Source organism: Ictidomys tridecemlineatus, chromosome 2, assembly GCF_052094955.1.
Source record: "Ictidomys tridecemlineatus isolate mIctTri1 chromosome 2, mIctTri1.hap1, whole genome shotgun sequence".
Taxonomy (NCBI): Eukaryota; Metazoa; Chordata; class Mammalia; order Rodentia; family Sciuridae; genus Ictidomys; species Ictidomys tridecemlineatus.
The window spans coordinates 43,732,724-43,752,566 of NC_135478.1; the positions used below are offsets into that span (position 1 = coordinate 43,732,724).

The 19,843-nt window shown below is 34.9% G+C and overlaps 1 protein-coding gene across 4 annotated transcripts in view; it reads left to right on the forward strand.

Annotated features, from left to right (window-relative positions):
• Dennd6a (DENN domain containing 6A) overlaps positions 1-17,849 on the forward strand; it is a 69,668-nt gene extending 51,819 nt beyond the window's left edge. For 3 of the 4 annotated variants that reach the window (XM_021731323.3, XM_078038349.1, XM_021731334.3), the window contains 8 exons: positions 5,215-5,280; positions 6,196-6,260; positions 7,569-7,658; positions 12,582-12,635; positions 12,742-12,851; positions 13,036-13,147; positions 14,929-15,003; positions 15,666-17,849. In XM_021731323.3, the coding sequence (XP_021586998.2) occupies positions 5,215-5,280; positions 6,196-6,260; positions 7,569-7,658; positions 12,582-12,635; positions 12,742-12,851; positions 13,036-13,147; positions 14,929-15,003; positions 15,666-15,797 (704 nt within the window). In that variant the 3' untranslated portion in view covers positions 15,798-17,849. The remainder of the gene's footprint in view (positions 1-5,214; positions 5,281-6,195; positions 6,261-7,568; positions 7,659-12,581; positions 12,636-12,741; positions 12,852-13,035; positions 13,148-14,928; positions 15,004-15,665) is intronic. The other variant, XM_005317235.5, reaches the window with a different exon arrangement.
• The last annotated feature ends 1,994 nt before the right edge of the window (positions 17,850-19,843 follow it).

Genomic DNA, 19,843 nt, shown 5'->3' on the forward strand with positions numbered 1-19,843 from the left:
CATACAAATAGATAAATAAAGGTATGTGTCCATCTACAACTAAAATAAATAAATAAGTCATGTATGCTTGTATTCCCAGCTATTTGGGAGGCTAAAGGCTAAAGTAGGAAGATTCCAAGTTCTAAGGCCAGTTTGGAAACTTGGCAAGACCCTGTCTCAAAATAAAAATGAAGGAGCTGGAGTTGTAGCTCATTTGTAGAGCACTTGCCTAACACATGTGAGACACTGGGTTCAATCCTCAATACCACATAAAAATAAATATTGTATTCATATACAACTAAAGAAAATAAATAAAAATGAAAAGATGCAGTTCAGTGGTAGAGCCCATCTGGGTTCAATTCTCAGTATCCCCCCCCCAAAAAAAAAGTGAGAAAGAAATATATTTCTTTATATATATGTATATATATAAACAAAAATTGGCAGTAATAAAAATATTAATAAAAAATAAAAACTTTCTTTTCCACTGAAGTGTTCAGTTGTGCAGGCAATAGCAGATGTTTGCAATCTGTGCTGATCAGAGTTTAGTTCTGTGTCATTTTAGGCTGTGTGTTTCTTGAAGAGAGCAAAGACTGGGGATTTTTTCCCTACTTCTTTCCTCTATGATGCTTGCCAGGCAACCAGCATGAGTGGTTTGTGACTATAGTCAGTTGGATTACCTCTCAGCTGCCCTGCATGCCAGAATGAGATAAGGCATTCCTGGCAAAGATTTATTCCAGAGTTATCTGGGTTGTTCAGTCCAAGAGCAGGGCAGGTGCTGACATTGCAGCATGTTACCAAGCTAGTGCAGAATGTGGAACTTGTTTGGCACAGGTTCCTTCTGGTGCCCTTTGTGCTGCACAGTCCAAGGGCAGGGCTGATATTGGTATTGCAGCATGTCAAGGACTCTATTGCCTTTGTGCTACACACTCAGAGAGTGGAGAGGTGTTGGGGGGTTTGGCAGCAGGCACTGCACAATCCACTGGTGTTTTGTGACTTAGCTCCTATGTGAAAATGTAGGGTCCTTTGACTTTCTGAATTTTCACTGAAATAATTGGAACATGAGATAACATGCTACCTTTTAAAATTATTCCTTTTGGTATATACAGGTATGTTTAATGTATTATTAAATAAAATTTCTTAAGCTATCTTCTCTACTATACATATACATATAGATTGATGTATTAGAGTCAGAGATAACATCTTAAATCATGTTATTTATAAATATTGGACTCAGTCTTAATCTGAAATCCTTAGAAGCTTTATGAAATAGGGGAAAGAGCAAAGAGCTTCACCTTGGCAATCAGAGCTGTATGGTATTAGAACAGCTTCTGTAAGCTTCAAGTTCTTTGATTAAATACAATACCTCTTGCATGGCACTCTATAAAGGTCATGGTCCCCTGCCATTTCATTGGTGTCCTGTTTGATACTAATGATAGTTCAGAGAGCAACAGTTAGAGCATACTAGAATCTTAGATATAAGAAGATAGGAGAATTTTTAAAAATCCTTAATCTTCATATTTATTTTCATGGTTTGGTTCTGTTAATCTAGGCTATTTGGTTAATTGTAATATACTAGACCAGTGTTTATTTTTCATTCCCATATTAAAAAAGACTGTCTTGGGGGGTGTAGATAGAGAAATTTTATACAAAATCATTATTACAGTAGCATGAACTGATAAAGGTATTGGAAGAAGTTACCATATTGTTTTCCAAAATGTTCCAGTACTTTACATTCTTAACAAAATGTTTGAGGTTTTCATTTCTTTTCTTTTTCTTTGTTTTTTGATCTGAAGTTGAACTCAGGACCTTGCGCATGCTAGGCAAGTGCTCTATTACTGAGCCTTCAGCTCTTGAGGTTCCCAGTTCTTTACATCCTTGCCAACATTTGATATTGTCTTTTTCATTATGACCATCTAATATGTGAGACAGTGGTTTTAATTTGCTTTTTCCTAATGATATTGAGACTGTAATATGTTGTAATAAACAGGGTTGATTGATAGAGGATTTGATGGTCCTTTGTGATAGAGTAAAAGGAAACAGAAAATAAGCATGTAAGTACTTATTCAAACCATTGTGGTTTTGACTCTTGGATATTCTTTGGATTCTTGGTGTCTGAGTCAGATGGCTTTTTAGTTATCTGATAAATATATATTAATACACATGTATTTATGAAGGAGAGGGGAGTCTTGTGATGACAAGTTATGCTGAATTCTGTGAAGCCTACCCTAAGATTCTAGAAGAGAGGCATTCGCAATATAATTAATAAATGGGAATAGGTAAACTAAATTGACAGAATACAAACCAGGGTATGATATTAAAAACAGAAATCTGAGGTTTGAGACTGGTGGTATAGCTCAGTTGGTAGAGTGCTTGCCTTGCATGAACAAAGTCCTGATTCAATCCCCAATCCACATACACACCAAAAGAAAGAAAGAAAGAGAGAGAGAGAGAGAGAAAGAGAAAGATAGAGAGGGGGAGGGAGGGAGGAAGAAATCCAGGTTTTCTAGATTCTTTCCTTTCTCTCAGTCTATCCTGCAAATCTATAGGTTTTATCTCAGTGGTGCTCCAGTATCTCCCTCTCGTCTTTCCCTGATGTACTTGCTTTGCTTCAGGTGCTGTTTCCACTTAGAAGCAGTGCTCTACCATGTATACATGTTATCCTCTAGTTTTCTCTCTTGCACTTCAGACTCCTGTGTGCAGGCACAACAGCTCTGGCTCAGTCCTTTGATTGTGGCATGCACTATCACCACCTGGTGGCAATGAGTGTGTTAGAATGCAGATTTGATGATGTCATTATACTGTCCTCATTATTTCTCACATGTCCATGCTTCCAATCACTCATTTACCTTGGATGTCAGACATTTTTATAAAGTTCCTCTTGGTTTGACGGCACTTCTCAAGCATCATCTCCTGCCCATTGTAACTTAGTTCACCATCCCTGCTGTTTTGGTGTCTTGGTTAAGCATGATAGCTCTGAAGTTGGTTGCCCTACTTAATATCCTGACTTAGTCATGTTATCTATGTATCCCTGGACATGTTTTTCTGTGTCTAGTTGTGTTAGAGCTAACAACCTGTCTGAAAGGGGTACTCATCAGTCAGAATGGATGACAACAGTAAACAACTGGTATTGGTGCATATGAGGTGAACACTAGTTTTGCTTATGTCTTAATTTCTTTTTCTTTCTTTTTTTTTTTTGGGGGAGGGGGTGGTACGGGTACTCAGATTGAACTCAGTGGCACTCAACCACTGAGCCACATTCTCAGCCCTATTTTGTATTTTATTTAGAGACAGGGTCTTACTGAGTTGCTTAGCGCCTTCCATTGCTGAGGCTGGCTTTGAACTTGTGGTCCTCCTGCCTCAGCTTCCTGAGATACTGGGATTACAGGCATGCACACTGTGCCTGGCTCATGCTTTAATTTCTTCATCTTTAAAATAGGTATCATAAACACACTTTTATTTTGAAAATTAAATGCAATAATTTGTGTAGTTTTCCCAGAGCAGAGACTGGCACAGAATAAGAATTTAGTAAATAGCGATTATTAATCTCCTTACCATTTACCACAACTCTTTAAGCAGCATGTTCTTCATACTTCTTGATTTAACTATTTATTTGAAAGTTGTTTACCCCCATTTACATACAGATTTTTTTTAATTTCTCTTATAAGACTGCTTATATGTTACTTCCTCTAGGAACCCTCAGTAATTTTCTCACTCCTTTGTACAGGAAACTCTTTTTCCATGGTCTCTTATTTATAATTCTACCCTAGCATGTATTCCTCTGAATTGTTATCTTTATTTGTCATATTTTTCTATTAGACTATGAGCCTCTTGGTATCAGGATTTAGTTGTTTTATGACTGTATTACATGTCGTTTGCATTATTTACTGGATCAATGGAAAAATAATGCAAATCTGTGATTTTCTTAACATATATCTGTTTAAAGTTATCTGGGCAGCTGGAAAAATTGGAGTATAGATTGAATTGTTTTTCAACTTTTCTGTAAGATTGAAATTATTTCAGGGTAAAAAGATTATTAAAATATCTGTTTTACCATAGAACATACTCTTAAAAATTTTTTTTAACAATATAAGATTGCCAGTGAAAGTGTTCCTTATTGCAACAATCCCACCCCTGTATATAGCACATTTACCAGTTTGATCTATGTAATGTTTAAAGAAAGATATTTTCTAAATTTAGATGCTTGGATTAGATAGTTTTTAGATTTTTTTTTCAGTCTTTAGTTTCTTCTACTCTTTAGCAAAGAGAGGGAGGGCAGAAAATAGGAAAAAAATGTTTTTTAAAACATGTAAGTTCATGACCCTTTTTTAAAAAATAATAACTTTATTTTTTCTCTTTGTGTGTGGTGCTGAGGATCAAACCCAGTACCTCACATATGCTAGGCAAGTACTCTACCACTGATCCACAATCCTAGCCCTATTCGTGACACTTTTAAGTGTGATCCTAGAGGCATTTTTTTTTTTTCTGCCTATTATATGGGTTGTTTAGGTTATGGCTTCCTTTGACCACAAGACCAGGGCCATTACCTGTACTGTACTATACTATTCGACACAGCAGCCTTCTCGGCTCTGTGATCTGTGGCTCAGACTTGTAGTGGTTGCACACACTCTTATCACTTGATGACAGTGTAAGTTTCTATAGTCCAAAGATGGATATAGTGGAAATAACAAAAAATAAAACTTTTGAATATTATATCTGCTTGGTTACTTTGGAGTTTCTCTCTTTTCTATTTACTTTTTTTTTTTATGTGTGTGGTGGTTCCAGGAATTATACCCCAGAGCCTTGTGCCTGCTAAGCAACTGCTCTACCATTGAGCTACACTCCTACCCTTCCATTTGCTCTTAAAGGGTATCTTATTCCTATTTGAAACATAATTTTCTAGTTTCATGTACTTTGCACATACATTTTAAATTACAAATTGAGTAACAAAAAGGGAGCAATTTAAGTAATGATAGATACATATTAATCAAAGATCAAATATCTATTTTTAGTACAGTTTACCTGAATTGTTTCTATAGTGTTAATAATCTAATGTTCCCCTTTTCCAGTTTTAATATATTAGGAATGAACTCTTCAGTATTAATTGATGTTAAGAATAATGCTTTATTTACAGCACTCTTAACAAACAATTATTAGATCATTAATCATATAAAATTCTAGATTTGCAATATGTATGATTATAATCATTAATAAGGATGCTTATGCTGTTTCCTTCAGGTGAAATTCCTAAACAAGTTAAAGTGAAAAAATTGAAGAACCTAAAGACTCTGGATTCAAAACCTGGTATTCTTAACTTTTATTTATATTTATTTTATGCTGAATTTATTTCTGTGCCATAAGTTTTGATTTCTTCCACTTCTTCTAGGATGTCTTTTTCTTTTGTGCAACCTTCTTTTCTGGTTTAGGAACAGTTTATTTCTTTTCAGGGAGGATCATTTCAGTGTAGTAGGGGAGCTCATGTATGGATTGATCCAACCATGAGCTCTTTAAGTATGGCAGTGTGTTTCGTGTGCTTTGTTCACCTTGGTATGGTCAATAATCAGAGAATCAACATGTAAGTTCAGCATTACTCTCTGCATTTTAAGCAGGTATTGCAAAAATTCTAAATTCAAGAATTTAACCATTTAAAGTTGTGCTCCATTTGTGTACAAGGTGTCAAAATGCATTCTTCTATCATGTGTAAGTAATTAGAACCAATTAAAAATAAATGAATAAAAATTTTAAAAATTTAACTATTTAAAATAAGTGGGATTTAATTGAAATTAACTATTTAAGAACTTAATTTTATTCTAATTTAAATTCTAAATGCAAAAATTATAGGTCACTGACCCTATGTCCAGCCTCACTTGGCCTGCAATATCAACCAACTCTACCATTGTAATACTAGAATGGCACATATTGCTTCTTTAAAGTGACTTCTTTCAAATACTTGGTGGCTTTTCATGTATGCATGTCCTTGATGACTAAGCAGTTTCACAGGTATTCTTAAAGTGAACATGAAGATTTGAACCTCTCGATTTGTGTGATTTTGGGGGGACTTTCTGGGTTAAGAGAATAAGAACCATTTTCACAGATCACCTCAGACCACCTCAGGCACTGTTCAGGAAGAGATGGTATTGACTTTTATTAAGTTTTAAATATATACTTCTCTGGTAGTTGAATTTTTCTCTTTACCATATTCTTTTCTTTTCTTCTTAGGAGTTTATACTTCTTATAAGCCATATCTAAATAGAGATGAAGAGATCATAAAACAATTACAGAAGGTAATTACTTGTTCATATTATTAAGTCTCTGTTCTGGTATGTAATATCTATTTAGGCAATATATGCTTTGTGAAGTGGAATCTATTTTTTTTTTTTTTTTACTGGAGATTGAACCCACAGGTGCTATACATACACTGAGCTACATCCTCAGTGCATATTTTTTTTTTTTTTTATTTTAAGACAAGGTCTTGCTAAGTTGCTGAGGCTGGCCTCAAACTTGAAATCCTCCTACCTCATCCTCCAGAGATGCTATGATTACAAGTGTGTGCCACCAAGCCCAGTGAATCTCACTTTAAAACCAAAGTTTTATACAAGTCAAAGTAATAGCTTGAATATTGAAGCTGTATATACTAAGGAGTGCCAATCTTTCTAGAAACTTGGGAGTTATAGTAAAAAGAAAGTCATAGATTCTACCATGAGGTAGTTCAGCATCTAATGGTAGGAGATAAAGTTTTTAAATGTAAATAGTATTAATATAGAAAATATGAAATTAAGATTTCTTCACTATGAACTGATTTTTTTTTGATGTGTGTATGTGTTACTAGAGTTCAAACCCAGGGGTGCTCTACCAGAGTTACATCCCTAGCGCCCCCCACCCCCCGTTTTTTTTTTTTGGAAACAGGATCTCTAAGTTACTGAGGCTGACATTGAACTTGCAGGCCCCCTGCCTCAGCCTTCCAGGTAGCTGGAATTACAGGTGTGCACTGTGTACAGCATGAATTGATGTTTTTAAGTATAGGATGTTCCCTAAGCTAAAGTCTCTTTTTAAGTTTTGCTTTAAAGATTCTGTTTGTGTTTAAATAAAATTTATTTTTTAATTGAAGCAAAAACATAAAATTATACGTTAGTGGTGTGCCATGTGATGTTTTGATGCATGTATGCATTATTTAATGCTTACATCAGGTCAGACATACCTATCCTCAATTTTTTCATCATTTTTTTTTTTTATGATGAAAACATTCAAACTCCTTTTTTTCTGGATTTTTGAGATATCCAGTACATAATTATTATCTATAGTACTACCTTACTGTGCAGTATAGCACACCAGAACTTCTTGATCCTGGCTGTAACTTAGAACTAATGGATCACTCTTTCTCTATCTCCCCTCCCTCTACTCTTCCAACTTCTTGCAAATGATTCATTTCACAGGATAAGACACAATTAACTTCAAATTAAATTACTGGAAGATTAAGTTCTAGGTTTTTTATGTTAATATAAATATATGTTTACAAAGTTGAACTTGGTAATTATCAGTGTTTTATATTTCTGGCCACTAGAACGTAGGTTCTCATTATTTCCTCTTTTAAGGGTGTACAACAGAAACGTCCTTCTGAGGCTCAAAGTGTGATTCTCCGTCGATATTTTTTGGAGCTGACGCAAAGTTTCATCATTCCATTAGTAAGTTAACAAATGTGTCTTTGCTTAATTTAATGATTTGTTGAAGGTATATGAACTATTTTCCCATCCTCTAAGCCTTAAGTTGTGTGTTTTGCCTGCTTAATAATTTAGCATAAAGCCCTTTGCAAGAGACATGGATTCTTTGTTCTGGTATTAACTGTGCAACTTTGATAAGCCAGTTCATTCCTCTTTTTCTTCAGTTTCCATGTTTGTAATATGTGGCTAATTCTACTTTACCTAAATACTTTCCATGTTTGTATGAATCTTAAATGAGATCATTGACCTGAGTTTTTTTAATTTGGCAAAAAATATTTTTTTTCTATTTCCATTCTTTGAAAGTGGATACAGTTTGCTTAGAATAAAGATGATTTTAAGAGAACACAAAAGTTGAATGCGAGTGATAAAATTAAATCCAATAATCCAGAGTGATTAACAGTAAAATATACCAAGAAAAAGTAGGCACAGTGGTACACACTTGTAATCCCAGCAACTTGAAAGGCTGAGGCAGGAGAATTACAAGTTTGGGGCCAACCTGGGCAACTTAGAGAGACCTTGTTTCAAAATTAAAACAAACAAACAAAGGTGGTAATGAAGCTCAGAGGTGGAGTACTCCTGGGTTCGGTCCTTAATACAGGGGAAAAAAAAAAAGATATTAAGTAGGTGCCTTTGACATAAAACTGATCATCCAAATGATTACTTAACAATCAGAAGTTGAATTTTTTATACTGCAAAAACAAAATCAGTTTAGTGTATGAACTATATAGAAGTGGATGTTTTTTCTACTCCCTACCCTGGTACTGGGGATTGAACCAGCGGTGCTGTGACATTGAACTATATACCCAGCTCTTTTTATTTTTTATTTTGAGACAGTGTCTTGTTAAGTTGCTGAGACTGGCCTCAAACTTCCAATTCTCCTGTCTTACTCTTCTGAGTAGCTAGGATTATAGGCATGCACCACCACACTTAGCTACAGCATAATTTGTAGCTGGACTTTTATTTATATTATTAATAACTATTAACATAGTTAATTGTAGTCTTTAGTAGATACCCTGCAACCATGTAAATTAAACAGTATTTTCTACAGTTGATGAATATAAGACCACAATATTTTGGATAAACCTCTTAATGTAGTGATTTTAATATCAGTGTTATTCATTCTTTGGAAACAAAGTGTTTTAAGTGAATTAAAGTTATAGATAATTTTTTAAAAATACTTTTTTAGTTATACATGGGTACAATATATTTTGTTTGTTTATTTATTAAAGAGAGAGAGAAAATTTTTTAATATTTATTTTTCATTTTTCGGCGAACACAACATCTTTATTTTATGTGGTGCTGAGGATTGAACCCAGCACCCCGCGCATGCCAGGCGAGCTTGAGCCACATCCCCAGCCATGTTTATTTATTTTTATGTGGTGCTGAGGATTGAACCCAGTGCCTCACATATGCAAGGCAAGCACTCTGGCACTGAGCCAAAACCCCAGCCTAAGTTATAGGTAATTTTGAAAATACTACATACATCATGACTGGTTTAGTATAATTATTTACATTAGGTATTTATTTTTCCCTAGTATCTAAAGAAAATTCAACACTAAATTGTTATAGTAGCTATGAATCAGTCAGACACACACTTATTGATTGATTCCACAGGTTTGTAATAATAGTTTAATGTCTGTTCTTTCAATCTACTATATTAGAAATACAGCATTTACAGAACAAATAAACATAGGTTGAACAACAATCCAAGGATCATGTTAGGTCTTCAGTTAGCTGTCAGATGCTCAGCTATATATTCACATTGTATGAACAAAGTCAGATCTAATTATTTATCAAAAGGTGCTGGTGGAGGCTGTTATATGCCTTCTAACATAGTTCCTGGGCCAATGGCCAGTGGAGGAAAGAGCAGCAGAGATGAAAAACTTTTAGAAATTTCACCAAGAAGATGCTCCTTTCTCTTTAGTGTGGTGTTTCTCATACTGAGAGTAGATGTGTACTTCTGGTATTTAAGGAGGAACTCCTTGGGGAGATATATTTTTTTAGATGACTTGATCAGCCATTTATTCAATCCAAGTTTTTCTTCAAGATCTTCCAGCTTCTTTCCTTAATAACATCTTTCTTGGACTGAGAGCTGCTGTTTTCTCTAATGCTAAGGGTGTCTGTTTCAGAAGCTCTATTTGTATCTAGTGGTGCCTATAAGTGAGATGGCTGTCTCTCATTGAGAACTCTTGGAGCTACTGCATCCCAGATTCATGCTGGGCACCTGGCAGTATTTTTTCCATGTCATCATTATAAACAAAAACTGAAACTGAAGCACTGCTCCCATTTCCATTATTGCTAAAGTGTAGCTCTTCAGGTTCTTCTGCAGCCTGGAAACTGCTCTGACATGACCTTGGAGGGCAGCTACAGCTGCCTGATTGGGGATCAATGCAGAGCTGAGGGTTATGCCTCTGCATGGGTCAGTCTGAAGAATGAGCTTGTCCAAGGCACATCCACTCACTAGTTTAATGTGAAATACTATTTTTTTGGAGGGAGTACTGGGGGATTGCTCTACCTGTGCTAAATCCTCAGATCTCTTTTGTATTTTATGTAGACAGGGTCTCACTGAGTTGCTTGGCACCTCGTTTTTGCTGAGGTGCTTTGAACTCACAATCTTCCTGGCTCACCCTCCAGAGCTTCTGGGATTACAAGTGTCTGCCACTGTGCCTGACTGAAATACTATTTTGATTGTTGTGTTTTGTACCTTAAAAGAAGGTTACTTTGGATTTTCTTTCTCTGATATTGTTTTTTAAATATAGATTGATATCATATTCATGAAACTATCCTTCAGGATAACATGTCTGTCTTGTTATCATTTCCTCAGTCTGGCATGTGATATCATTCTAATATTTATGGAGTAAATGACTAAATGATATGACTATTTTAAGAAATTCAGTGGAATGTCATAAACATACAATCACAATGTGGTTCTTACCTGGAGACTGCATCATAAATTTTGTCTAATTATTTGTCTAGTTATTAATATAATCTATCTGAACATTATATGAGGGCAGTCTGAAGATCTTTGTTCATTTTGGGGAAGAAATGTTGTTTCTTGGTGGGTGGATGTCAATTACTTTTGTTCTCTTTATATACCTACCTTTCAGACTGGGATCATAGTTCAGAGACAGAGGGAAGTTACTTAGCTTTTTGAAGCTTTGGTTTCCCAGTAATACCTAACACAGAGCATGGTTGCAAGGATTACAAGAGATCATGCATGTAAAATTTTAGTATATTTTCTGGCACATAGTTACTCAATAAGGTTAACAGTTATCACTAAAATAAGATCTGGGTGCAGTGATGCATATTTGTAAGTCCTAACTACTTTGGAAGCTGAGGTATGAGAATCATTTGAACCCATGAATTTGGTACCAACTTGGCCAACATAGTGAGATACCCATCTCAAAAAAACAAACCAAAGCAAAAAATGTTCTCTCTTGGATTGTCAAAGATTTAGTAACATTTTGGTTGTAAATGACTTCCAACTCAATCTAAATTTAGCTATATCTATTGTGGGCATTGATGGAGTTGTTGCTGTTAATTTGAAAGAGCATATGATGGTGAGTAGAAAAAAAATGATTCAGTCTCCTGTACACTCACAACATAGATCACTTCTGTGGTCTACATGGTGTGGGTTTTCTGTCCACCAGCAAGCAAGCAGTTCTGCAACAGACACCAGTGAGATGTCCTTTATTTTGATTCTGACATTGTGTATCTGGATATAGCATCAGACCCTACAGGTTGAGGGCCCAGTTCCCAAGATTGCACCCTTCTGTTCAGATTTCAGTCAGAAACCTCAAGTTGTTTACCTGTGCTTCCAACTGCCTGGTGGTTGGGTTCCTATAATCCCCTCCTTGGTGTTGATTAATTTGCTTGAATGACTCACAGACTTAGGGAAACACTTAACATTTACTGGTTTATTATAAAGGGTATTACAAATGGTACAGATAAAAAAAATGCATAAGGTAAGATGGGGGGAAAGGGGCATGGAGCTTCCATGTCCTCTCCTGTTGTACTACCCTTCGGAACTTCATGTATTCAGCTGTTGGGAAGTTCTACACACACTGTCTTTGGGTTCTTATGGAGACTTTATTGCATTGGCATGATTAAAGCATGGATAACTATGTTAATATGTGTTTGGACAAAAAAGATATGATCTAATGCTAATAGACTGAGTGGAGAAAACCAGCAAGGTGTGTGTATTCATATTCTTCAGCATTCCTTCCTTGTGGTTATGGGACAGGACCCCTTCTGAAATGGGGGTCTCATCATCTACTAAGGTATATCAGACAAGGTATATCAGAGAATTTATTTATATGTTCAGCAGTTCCTAGTTAGATGGAAGATTAGAGTCTCTATGACCCACCTTGGGAGAGAGATAGTCTAGTTTCTGTGGCCTGCCTTGAGAAGGGAGTTATAAGTTAGGAACTGTGGATAAAAACCCCAAAATATATATCATAATATTATACTAGGAAACCCATTTTTTTTTTTTTTTAAGTTTAAGAGCTCTGGGTTGAGCATGGTGGCACATACCTGTAATCCCAGCAAATAGAGAGGCTGAGGTAGGAGGATCACAAGTTTGAGTCAAACCTGGAAAACTTGGCAACACCACACACAAAAAAAGAAGGCTGGGGATGTGGCTGTATGTAGAGTACTTCCTAGGTTCAATTCCTAGTAACTGCTGCCCCTGCCCCTAGAAGACCTTTAGGTAAGAATGCCTAACTTTTATTAACTTATTTTTTTTAAATATCTTTTTAGTTGTCAATGGACTTTATTTTCTCTATTTATATGTGGTGCTAAGAATTGAACTCAGTGTCTCATACATGGTAGGCAAGCACTCTATCACTGAGCCACAACCCCAGTTATTAACTTATTTTTTGGTTTTAGGAAAGGTATGTGGCAAGCTTGATGCCTTTGCAGAAAAGTATCTCTCCATGGAAGGTATGAATATATCCAAATAAATTCCTATTTAAATTTTGTAATTATAATTAACTTCTCTGAATGTATCCATTTCTAATTTCTTAATATAGTATATCTTGTTTTGTAGAGTCCACCCCAATTAAGACAGTTCCTTCCAGAAGAATTTATGAAAACACTTGAGAAAACAGGACCTCAGCTAACTTCTAGAATAAAAGGCGATTGGATTGGACTTTACCGGTTAGTCTTTTCCCTTCATCTGTAGAGCTTTATTTAAAAGAAAACAAAATAAAAAATGGCCTTATACATTCTTTTTAGAAAATTCTATTATTTGGAATGTTGTTCTGAATTATAGATAAGAAATGTACTAAAGAGAGGAAATAAGTCATAGTCAAACTTTGCTTCTTGCATTTATTTTTAATAGGCATTTTCTAAAGTCTCCAAATTTTGATGGCTGGTTTAAGACTCGGCGAAAAGAAATGACTCAAAAACTAGAGGCACTCCATCTAGAAGCTCTTTGTGAAGAGGTAGAAAAAGTGTGTTTGTGTGATGACTAACAACTATTGAAAGTAAAGATAAAATTATCTTTAGAGGTTGAAGATAATGCCCACGTCTGCATCTTTATAAATAGCAATGATATTTAACTTTTCTAGATTATATACTTTGTGACAGGGACTGTGTGTAGATGATCTATATGGGTATTTCTTTTTTAATCTTCACAATTCATCAAGGTAGGCATGTTAGCATCTTGTGGCTTAGAACTTGAGTGACTTCTCTTAATTTCACATCACCACTAAGTAGCAGAGCCAGCAGTGTTCTAGAGTCCACTTTCATTTGTCCATAAGAGCTAATTGTGCACATCTTTTCCTAGTTAAGCATTTAGTGACTTCAGGTTGGTAGTTTGAAATTGCATACAGTTGGCAAATACTATAAAGACTTTTTCTGGAGAACTGGTTGCTTAATATTCATCAGCAACTGGAGGGAGTTAGGATTCAAATTCAAGCCATCTAACTTCAGATCTTTTCCAATATGATTTACTCATCTTTCTCACTCAGTATTAACAAATTTTTCATGGCTTGGATTGGTTTTTCATACAGTATAATTTACCACCAGCCTATTTTAAATTGAACTACTTGTGAAAATATATAGTCTTATTTTTCTTTTGTATTTAGCTTTAAATATTGAGGCAGCCTAGCCTCGTGTTTTCTTTCTAATCATAAATTCCCAGTGATTCTGGCTCTGAGAAAAAGAATGAAGAAAACAACAAAGTAAGTCCAGGAGAGTTTATTTGAAGATACAAAGTTTACATCCAGTAATACATTCATGTTCAGCTTTCTTGATTTGTTAATCAATATATATATATCTTTTTTTGGTACCTGGGATTTAACTCAGGGGTACCCGACCACTGAGCCACATCCCCAGCCCTATTTTGTATTTTATTTAGAGACAGGGTCTCACTAAGTTACATAGCACCTTGACATTACTGAGGCTGGCTTTGAACGTGCGATTCTCCTGTCTTAGCTTCCTGAGCCGCTGGGATTACAGGTGTGCACCACTATATCCAGCTACTAATATTTCTTTTCTTTTCTTTTTTTTTTTTTAAAGATAGAGTGAGAGAGAGGAGAGAGAGAGAGAGAGAATTTTTAATATTTATTTTTTAGTTCTCGGTGGACACAACATCTTTGTTGGTATGTGGTGATGAGGATCGAACCCGGGCCGCACGCATGCCAGGCGAGCGCGCTACCGCTTGAGCCACATCCCCAGCCCTACTAATATTTCTTATAAATTATTTATTGGTATGGGAAAGGAATTTAATATTGCATTGAGCTACAATTTTTACTTTTTTTGGTACTGAAAATTAAACCCATGGGTGCTTTACCATTGAGCTTCATCTCCTGTCCTTTTAAAATTTTTATTTTGAGATAGGATTTCATTAAATTACTGATGCAGGCCTTGGATCTTGTGATCCTCCTGCCTTAGGCTCCCAAATTACTGGGATTACAAGCATATGCCCCTGTGTTCAGCCACAGTTTTGTGTTTTAGTTGTCTGTTTGTTGGTTGACCTAAAAGGACTATCTCAGAAAGGAACTTTCTTCCATGTTGTTTTACTTCCAAATAGTATAAACTTTTTTCTAACTAATGTCAAAACTTACCTAACGAACAATTTCTAGAATACTATGATAATTATTCTTATATTGTAATGGTATATATGAGTTAAATACTGTTCTTTTCCTTCTTTTGCATTAGCCTTGGCTATTAAAATAAAGAGGTTTGAATATTGAGTACATACTGATTTGGGATTTGCTTATTGTTCTAGGACCTACTTCTCTGGATCCAGAAACACACAGAAGTAGAAATAGTAGACCTTGTACTGAAGCTGAAAAATAAGCTGGTATGTAGCCAAAGCAGCTGAAGATTAAATTGGTGTGTGAAGATATTTTCCTCTTATTTGAGCTAATGCTCTATGATGTATCACAGATGTAACTTAAAATAAGAAGATTTGAGATTGGTCTATTGAAGGTAGATCTGAACAAAAATATTTGGTCACTCAGGGAGATCATAGAGATGCCATATTATTCTAAAGATTTTTACATGAATTTAATGAATTCTACAAAAACATTGCCATTTATATTTAATATCATGTAGTATATCTAGGTTTTATCTATGAATTTATATAGGAGCCCTTTTTTGGCTTATTCATGTATTTTTTTAAATGGCATGTTCTTTGATTTTTTAGTTTCTGTAAATTCTAGTCTGAGATGGAAAGTTTCCAGCTAGGCTTGGTGGTGTACACCTGTAATCCCTGTAACTTGGGAGGCTGAGACAGGAGGATCTGAAGTTCAAGGCCAGCCTGAGTAATTTAGTGAGGTCCTAAGCAACTTATTAAGACCCTGTCTCAAAAAATAAAAAGGGCTGGGAGTAGAATACCCTAGTACCAAAAAAAAGGGGAACAAAAAGACTGAAAGTTTCCAAGTTGTTAGACTGTTAAGACTGTTTATATAGAGATCATAATATATTAATAAAGATCCATTTAAATGCTGCCAAATGTTGTAGTTGCAGGCTGATCGAGAGCATTTACCTGTGAAACCTGACACTATGGAAAAGTTACGGACACACATAGATGCAATTATCTTAGCATTGCCAGAGGACCTACAAGGCATACTGCTCAAAACAGGCATGACGTGATATTTTCCAGCCAAAAAGGATTGTGCATCATGAAGCATACTGACATTTCAACCAGACGCACAAAGATCTTCCAGTGGCAGCAGAGTGGAAAATAGCTGTGAATGCTAAGATACAGGGTGGAAAGACTGTATTGTATAAACAGAACTTTTTATTGCATTATTTTTAAAAATGGACATCTGTGGTGGTTCCACTTTAATACTGAAACACCGAAAGGCAGTTCTATATTTTTAATCATGTTCTAAAGTGCTCTTATGAGGGGCCATCGGTATACGTGATTCCAAACTGCAGTGCTGGCATTGCAGATATTTTTTTAAATTGGTGCTGCTTTGCCCAATCATGTTAAAACTCAGGGGGTTATAAAAATAACATTCACACTGGCTATCTTCTTAAGAAGGAAAAGACTGAACTGTCCAACTATAGTTGATGCTTATGTAGTGCCTTTCGTTGTCCTTCATGTTTCACAAAGTCCAGCTGCTATTCTTGAGGCTTTTTCTTATTTGATTACGAAACATAATTTTATGAAGGATTATATTGACTAATCAATGCTTAAAAATGTTTATTAGAAGGCATGGTGGTTTTTTTCAATTGTCATATAGGTTTTTATTTCATTATTTTCTTTACTATTTTCACAATGTAATCTTACCACTTTCTCCAGAGGCAAGAAGGCATCTAGTATTAATTATGGAAGACTTTATTTTCCTTTACCCTTTATTCATTGGGTCTATGTAAATTAATAAGTTTGGATGCTTTTCAAAGATAATTCTAATTATGAATCTCATAATCAAATATTTTTAAAACTGAAGTATTATTATTTCAAAGGCATTCATAAGCCTTTTATTCGATAGTTATTTCAGTGATTATAAGGTTGATTTCCAGCATTATTTGTTGGGTAGTGTTATTTCCCCAAAACTAATGTTTCTCTGAACATTCTTCCTATTGTTTAACATGGGAACTTTTGTTTCGAATCAATGTTATGGTTACTATGTTTTTTTTTTTTTGTTGTTGTTGTTATTTCTCTTTTGTTTATACTACCTTGCCAAAAAAGAAGAATGTGATTTAGTTTAGTAAGATTGGTTTGTGTTTGAATGAGAATATCCTACAGAAGCCACTATTTAAAATAGGCACACATGATGTAGCACAAATGTAAATAGCTGTGTCTTAATTACCCTCTCAACTACCAAATATAGTTGTATGTATTTGTAAAAGAAGTGACTTCAGAAGCTATCTCTTGTTCTCTGTTGCTATAATTCTAAAGGGCATTCCTGACCTAAGAAAGGCTCCTTGTGTTTGTAAGTTGGTCTACTGTGGTTCGATACCCAGATGTGCCCTTTCCTCATGGATGCAGTATCTTGAAGCATACCTCTACGTCTAGAGTATGGCATTTGGAAGAACTCATTTGCCTAGCATCATAGGGGTTATTTTGTGAAATAACCTTTCAGAAAAGGGGCAACTACTTTTTTATGCTAAAGTATTTCATAACTTTCTTGGAAATTTTATTTAGGTATAAATGGTCATCTTATTATTTTTCAAAAAGGTGTATTTTAATAATCTTACAATTTATATACAGTTTGTGACCAGAATTTGAGTCATTAGTGTCATATCAAGGATCTTTTAAATTATACCACTACAGGATGTGTCATTTCAAGTTTATTTTGCACAGCTAAAGAGTAGCAAAAGATGCCAATTAGCATGATAATGGTGTCCTCATTTACTGTATGTAACTGAAACTTAACATGTTTGAAAACATTATACTCACACAGTTTATCTCTTTAATTTCAAATTATGTACTTGTAAGAATAACTTAAAGTTTCATTGGAATCTGAGAAAGACTGGTAATTTTTTTGTGTGATTTTCAGAGTTTTTTTTAGAAGACTTTGTTAATATCTAAGCCCTGCCATTTAATGTTTTCTCTCCACCAGCATCAGAAGGAATCACTGCTTTAAGGGTATTAAGTAATGCCTAGAGTGCCTTCTACTTATAGTCCAAAAGAGATTTTGTGAAGGCATTTTGGTCATTACCAAAACTGAATTAAAGGCCTTGGATTTTAAAGCACCTGGATGTCTTGTCTTATTTCTTTAAGTTTGAAATGCTTGGAAAAGCAAAGCATAGTTAATGAAACTAATGCATTAAGAGATTCCTTTTATTTTTGGACAGATTTTAAGAAATGAACACTAGGAACTATAGCACATGCCTATAATCTAGCAACTCGGGAGGCTGAGGCAGGCGGATTCTGAGTTCAAAGCCAGCCTCAGCAACTTAGCAAGGCCCTAAACAACTCAGTGAGACCCCTTCTCTAAAAAATAGGGCTGGGGATGTGGCTTCGTGGTTGAGTGACCCTGAGTTAAATCCCAAGTACCAAAAAAAAAAAACAAAAAACAAAAAAACCTTTCTCTGTGTACTAACTATGAACAGATGAATAGTTCAATTAGTAAAAGGTTAATTAAGAGATTTGATATCCCTTCTATACAAGTGCATTGATTTTACAAAATATTCCAATAAAAATATTTTAGCCAGTCATACTGGCATATTCCTATGGTCCCAACTACCTGTGAGGTTGAGGTGGAAGAATCTCCTCAGCCCATGAACTTGAGAGCACCCTGGGCAATATAGCAAGGCACTGTCTTAAAAAAAGTCTTTTTAAGTATCTACATTTTATTAAGATTATCCTTCATTTACTACTTAAGAAAAAACTTTCAAAATCTCTAAAGCTTTAAATAAGTTACATTTGTTTCTTCCTCTTCCTTTTAAAATATAACAAGCATAATATAGCTCAGTGGTAGAGTACTGGCTCAGCACACATGAGGCCCTGAATTTCATCCCCAGTGCTGCCAGAAAGAAAAAATAGAATGTTAAAGTAGCAAATACATTATTCTTTGAATTTTAACTTGTTTGTTAAATACATATTAGATGTAATTCCTCTTTGAAATTACAGATAATAAATGGCCTACAAGATGATACACTGCAAAATATTGCAGTAAAAGAGATGCCATTAAAATATGTTTTATGGCCCAAACAACAGAAATTTTTTCATAATTTTGGAGACTAGAAATTCAAGATCAAGGTCTAAGCAGTATAGGTCTCATTCTGAGGCCTGTCTCCTTGCCTTGGAAAAGGTTGGCATAGATGTCATTAAAACTTGTCTTTGTTTTCACTTTCTCATAACTTCATTCATTGGTTTTTAGAGCTGGGTTTTATTAATTTTTTCCTTTTTTAGCATAATTTGGGGGAAATTTTTATATATTTTCTAGTATTAGTTTTCCAAAATATTGAAGGCAAAAGCTTTCCTAATTATGGATATTTTAAAATAACAAAATAATTAACTTATATGGTAGTACAAGTAATGACTGAATTATCATAAATATCTGTTCATATATCCAAGATGTATTACATATATACCATCTAAAAGTTGGCCAAATTTCAGTATTTATAAGTGGAAATTAGCATTTGTTAATGAAAAAGCTAAATTTTTTCTAATTACATTTCCCTGTTTTTAAAAAGATCTAACAATTTTATATGATACAGAAATATGATTACTAAAATTTATTCCACATTATCCAATTTTTGGATAAATAAATTTTAAACTAGTAGTTGGTTAATGCAAGATAAGTTTATGATCCATGTCTTTGTTTTATTTTTTGTTGCTTAGGGCCTCACTACCTGAGGCTGGTCTCAAATTTGCAATCTTCCTAGTTCAGCCTCCTGAGTTGCTAGGATTACAGGTATGGGCCACCACACCCAGCTTATGATGTTTTTTTCACAGTTATAACATTGCCTATCTCATGATGTACAGATGTTGAGGAAGAAAAGATGGTAGAGTTTCACCACATCCTTTTCTCTAGTGTTACTTTCAGACTTCTGAATGCCAGCCTTTCTTTACTGCTACTTGAATGGTAAACCTTTCTCCAAATTAAGATCATTGTCTGAGGCTGTAGCTCAGGGATAGAGCATTTGCCTAGCATTTGTGAGGCAATGGGTTCCATCCTTAGCACTACATAAAAATAAATAAAATAAAGGCATGCTGTCCATCTACAACTACCAAAAAAAAA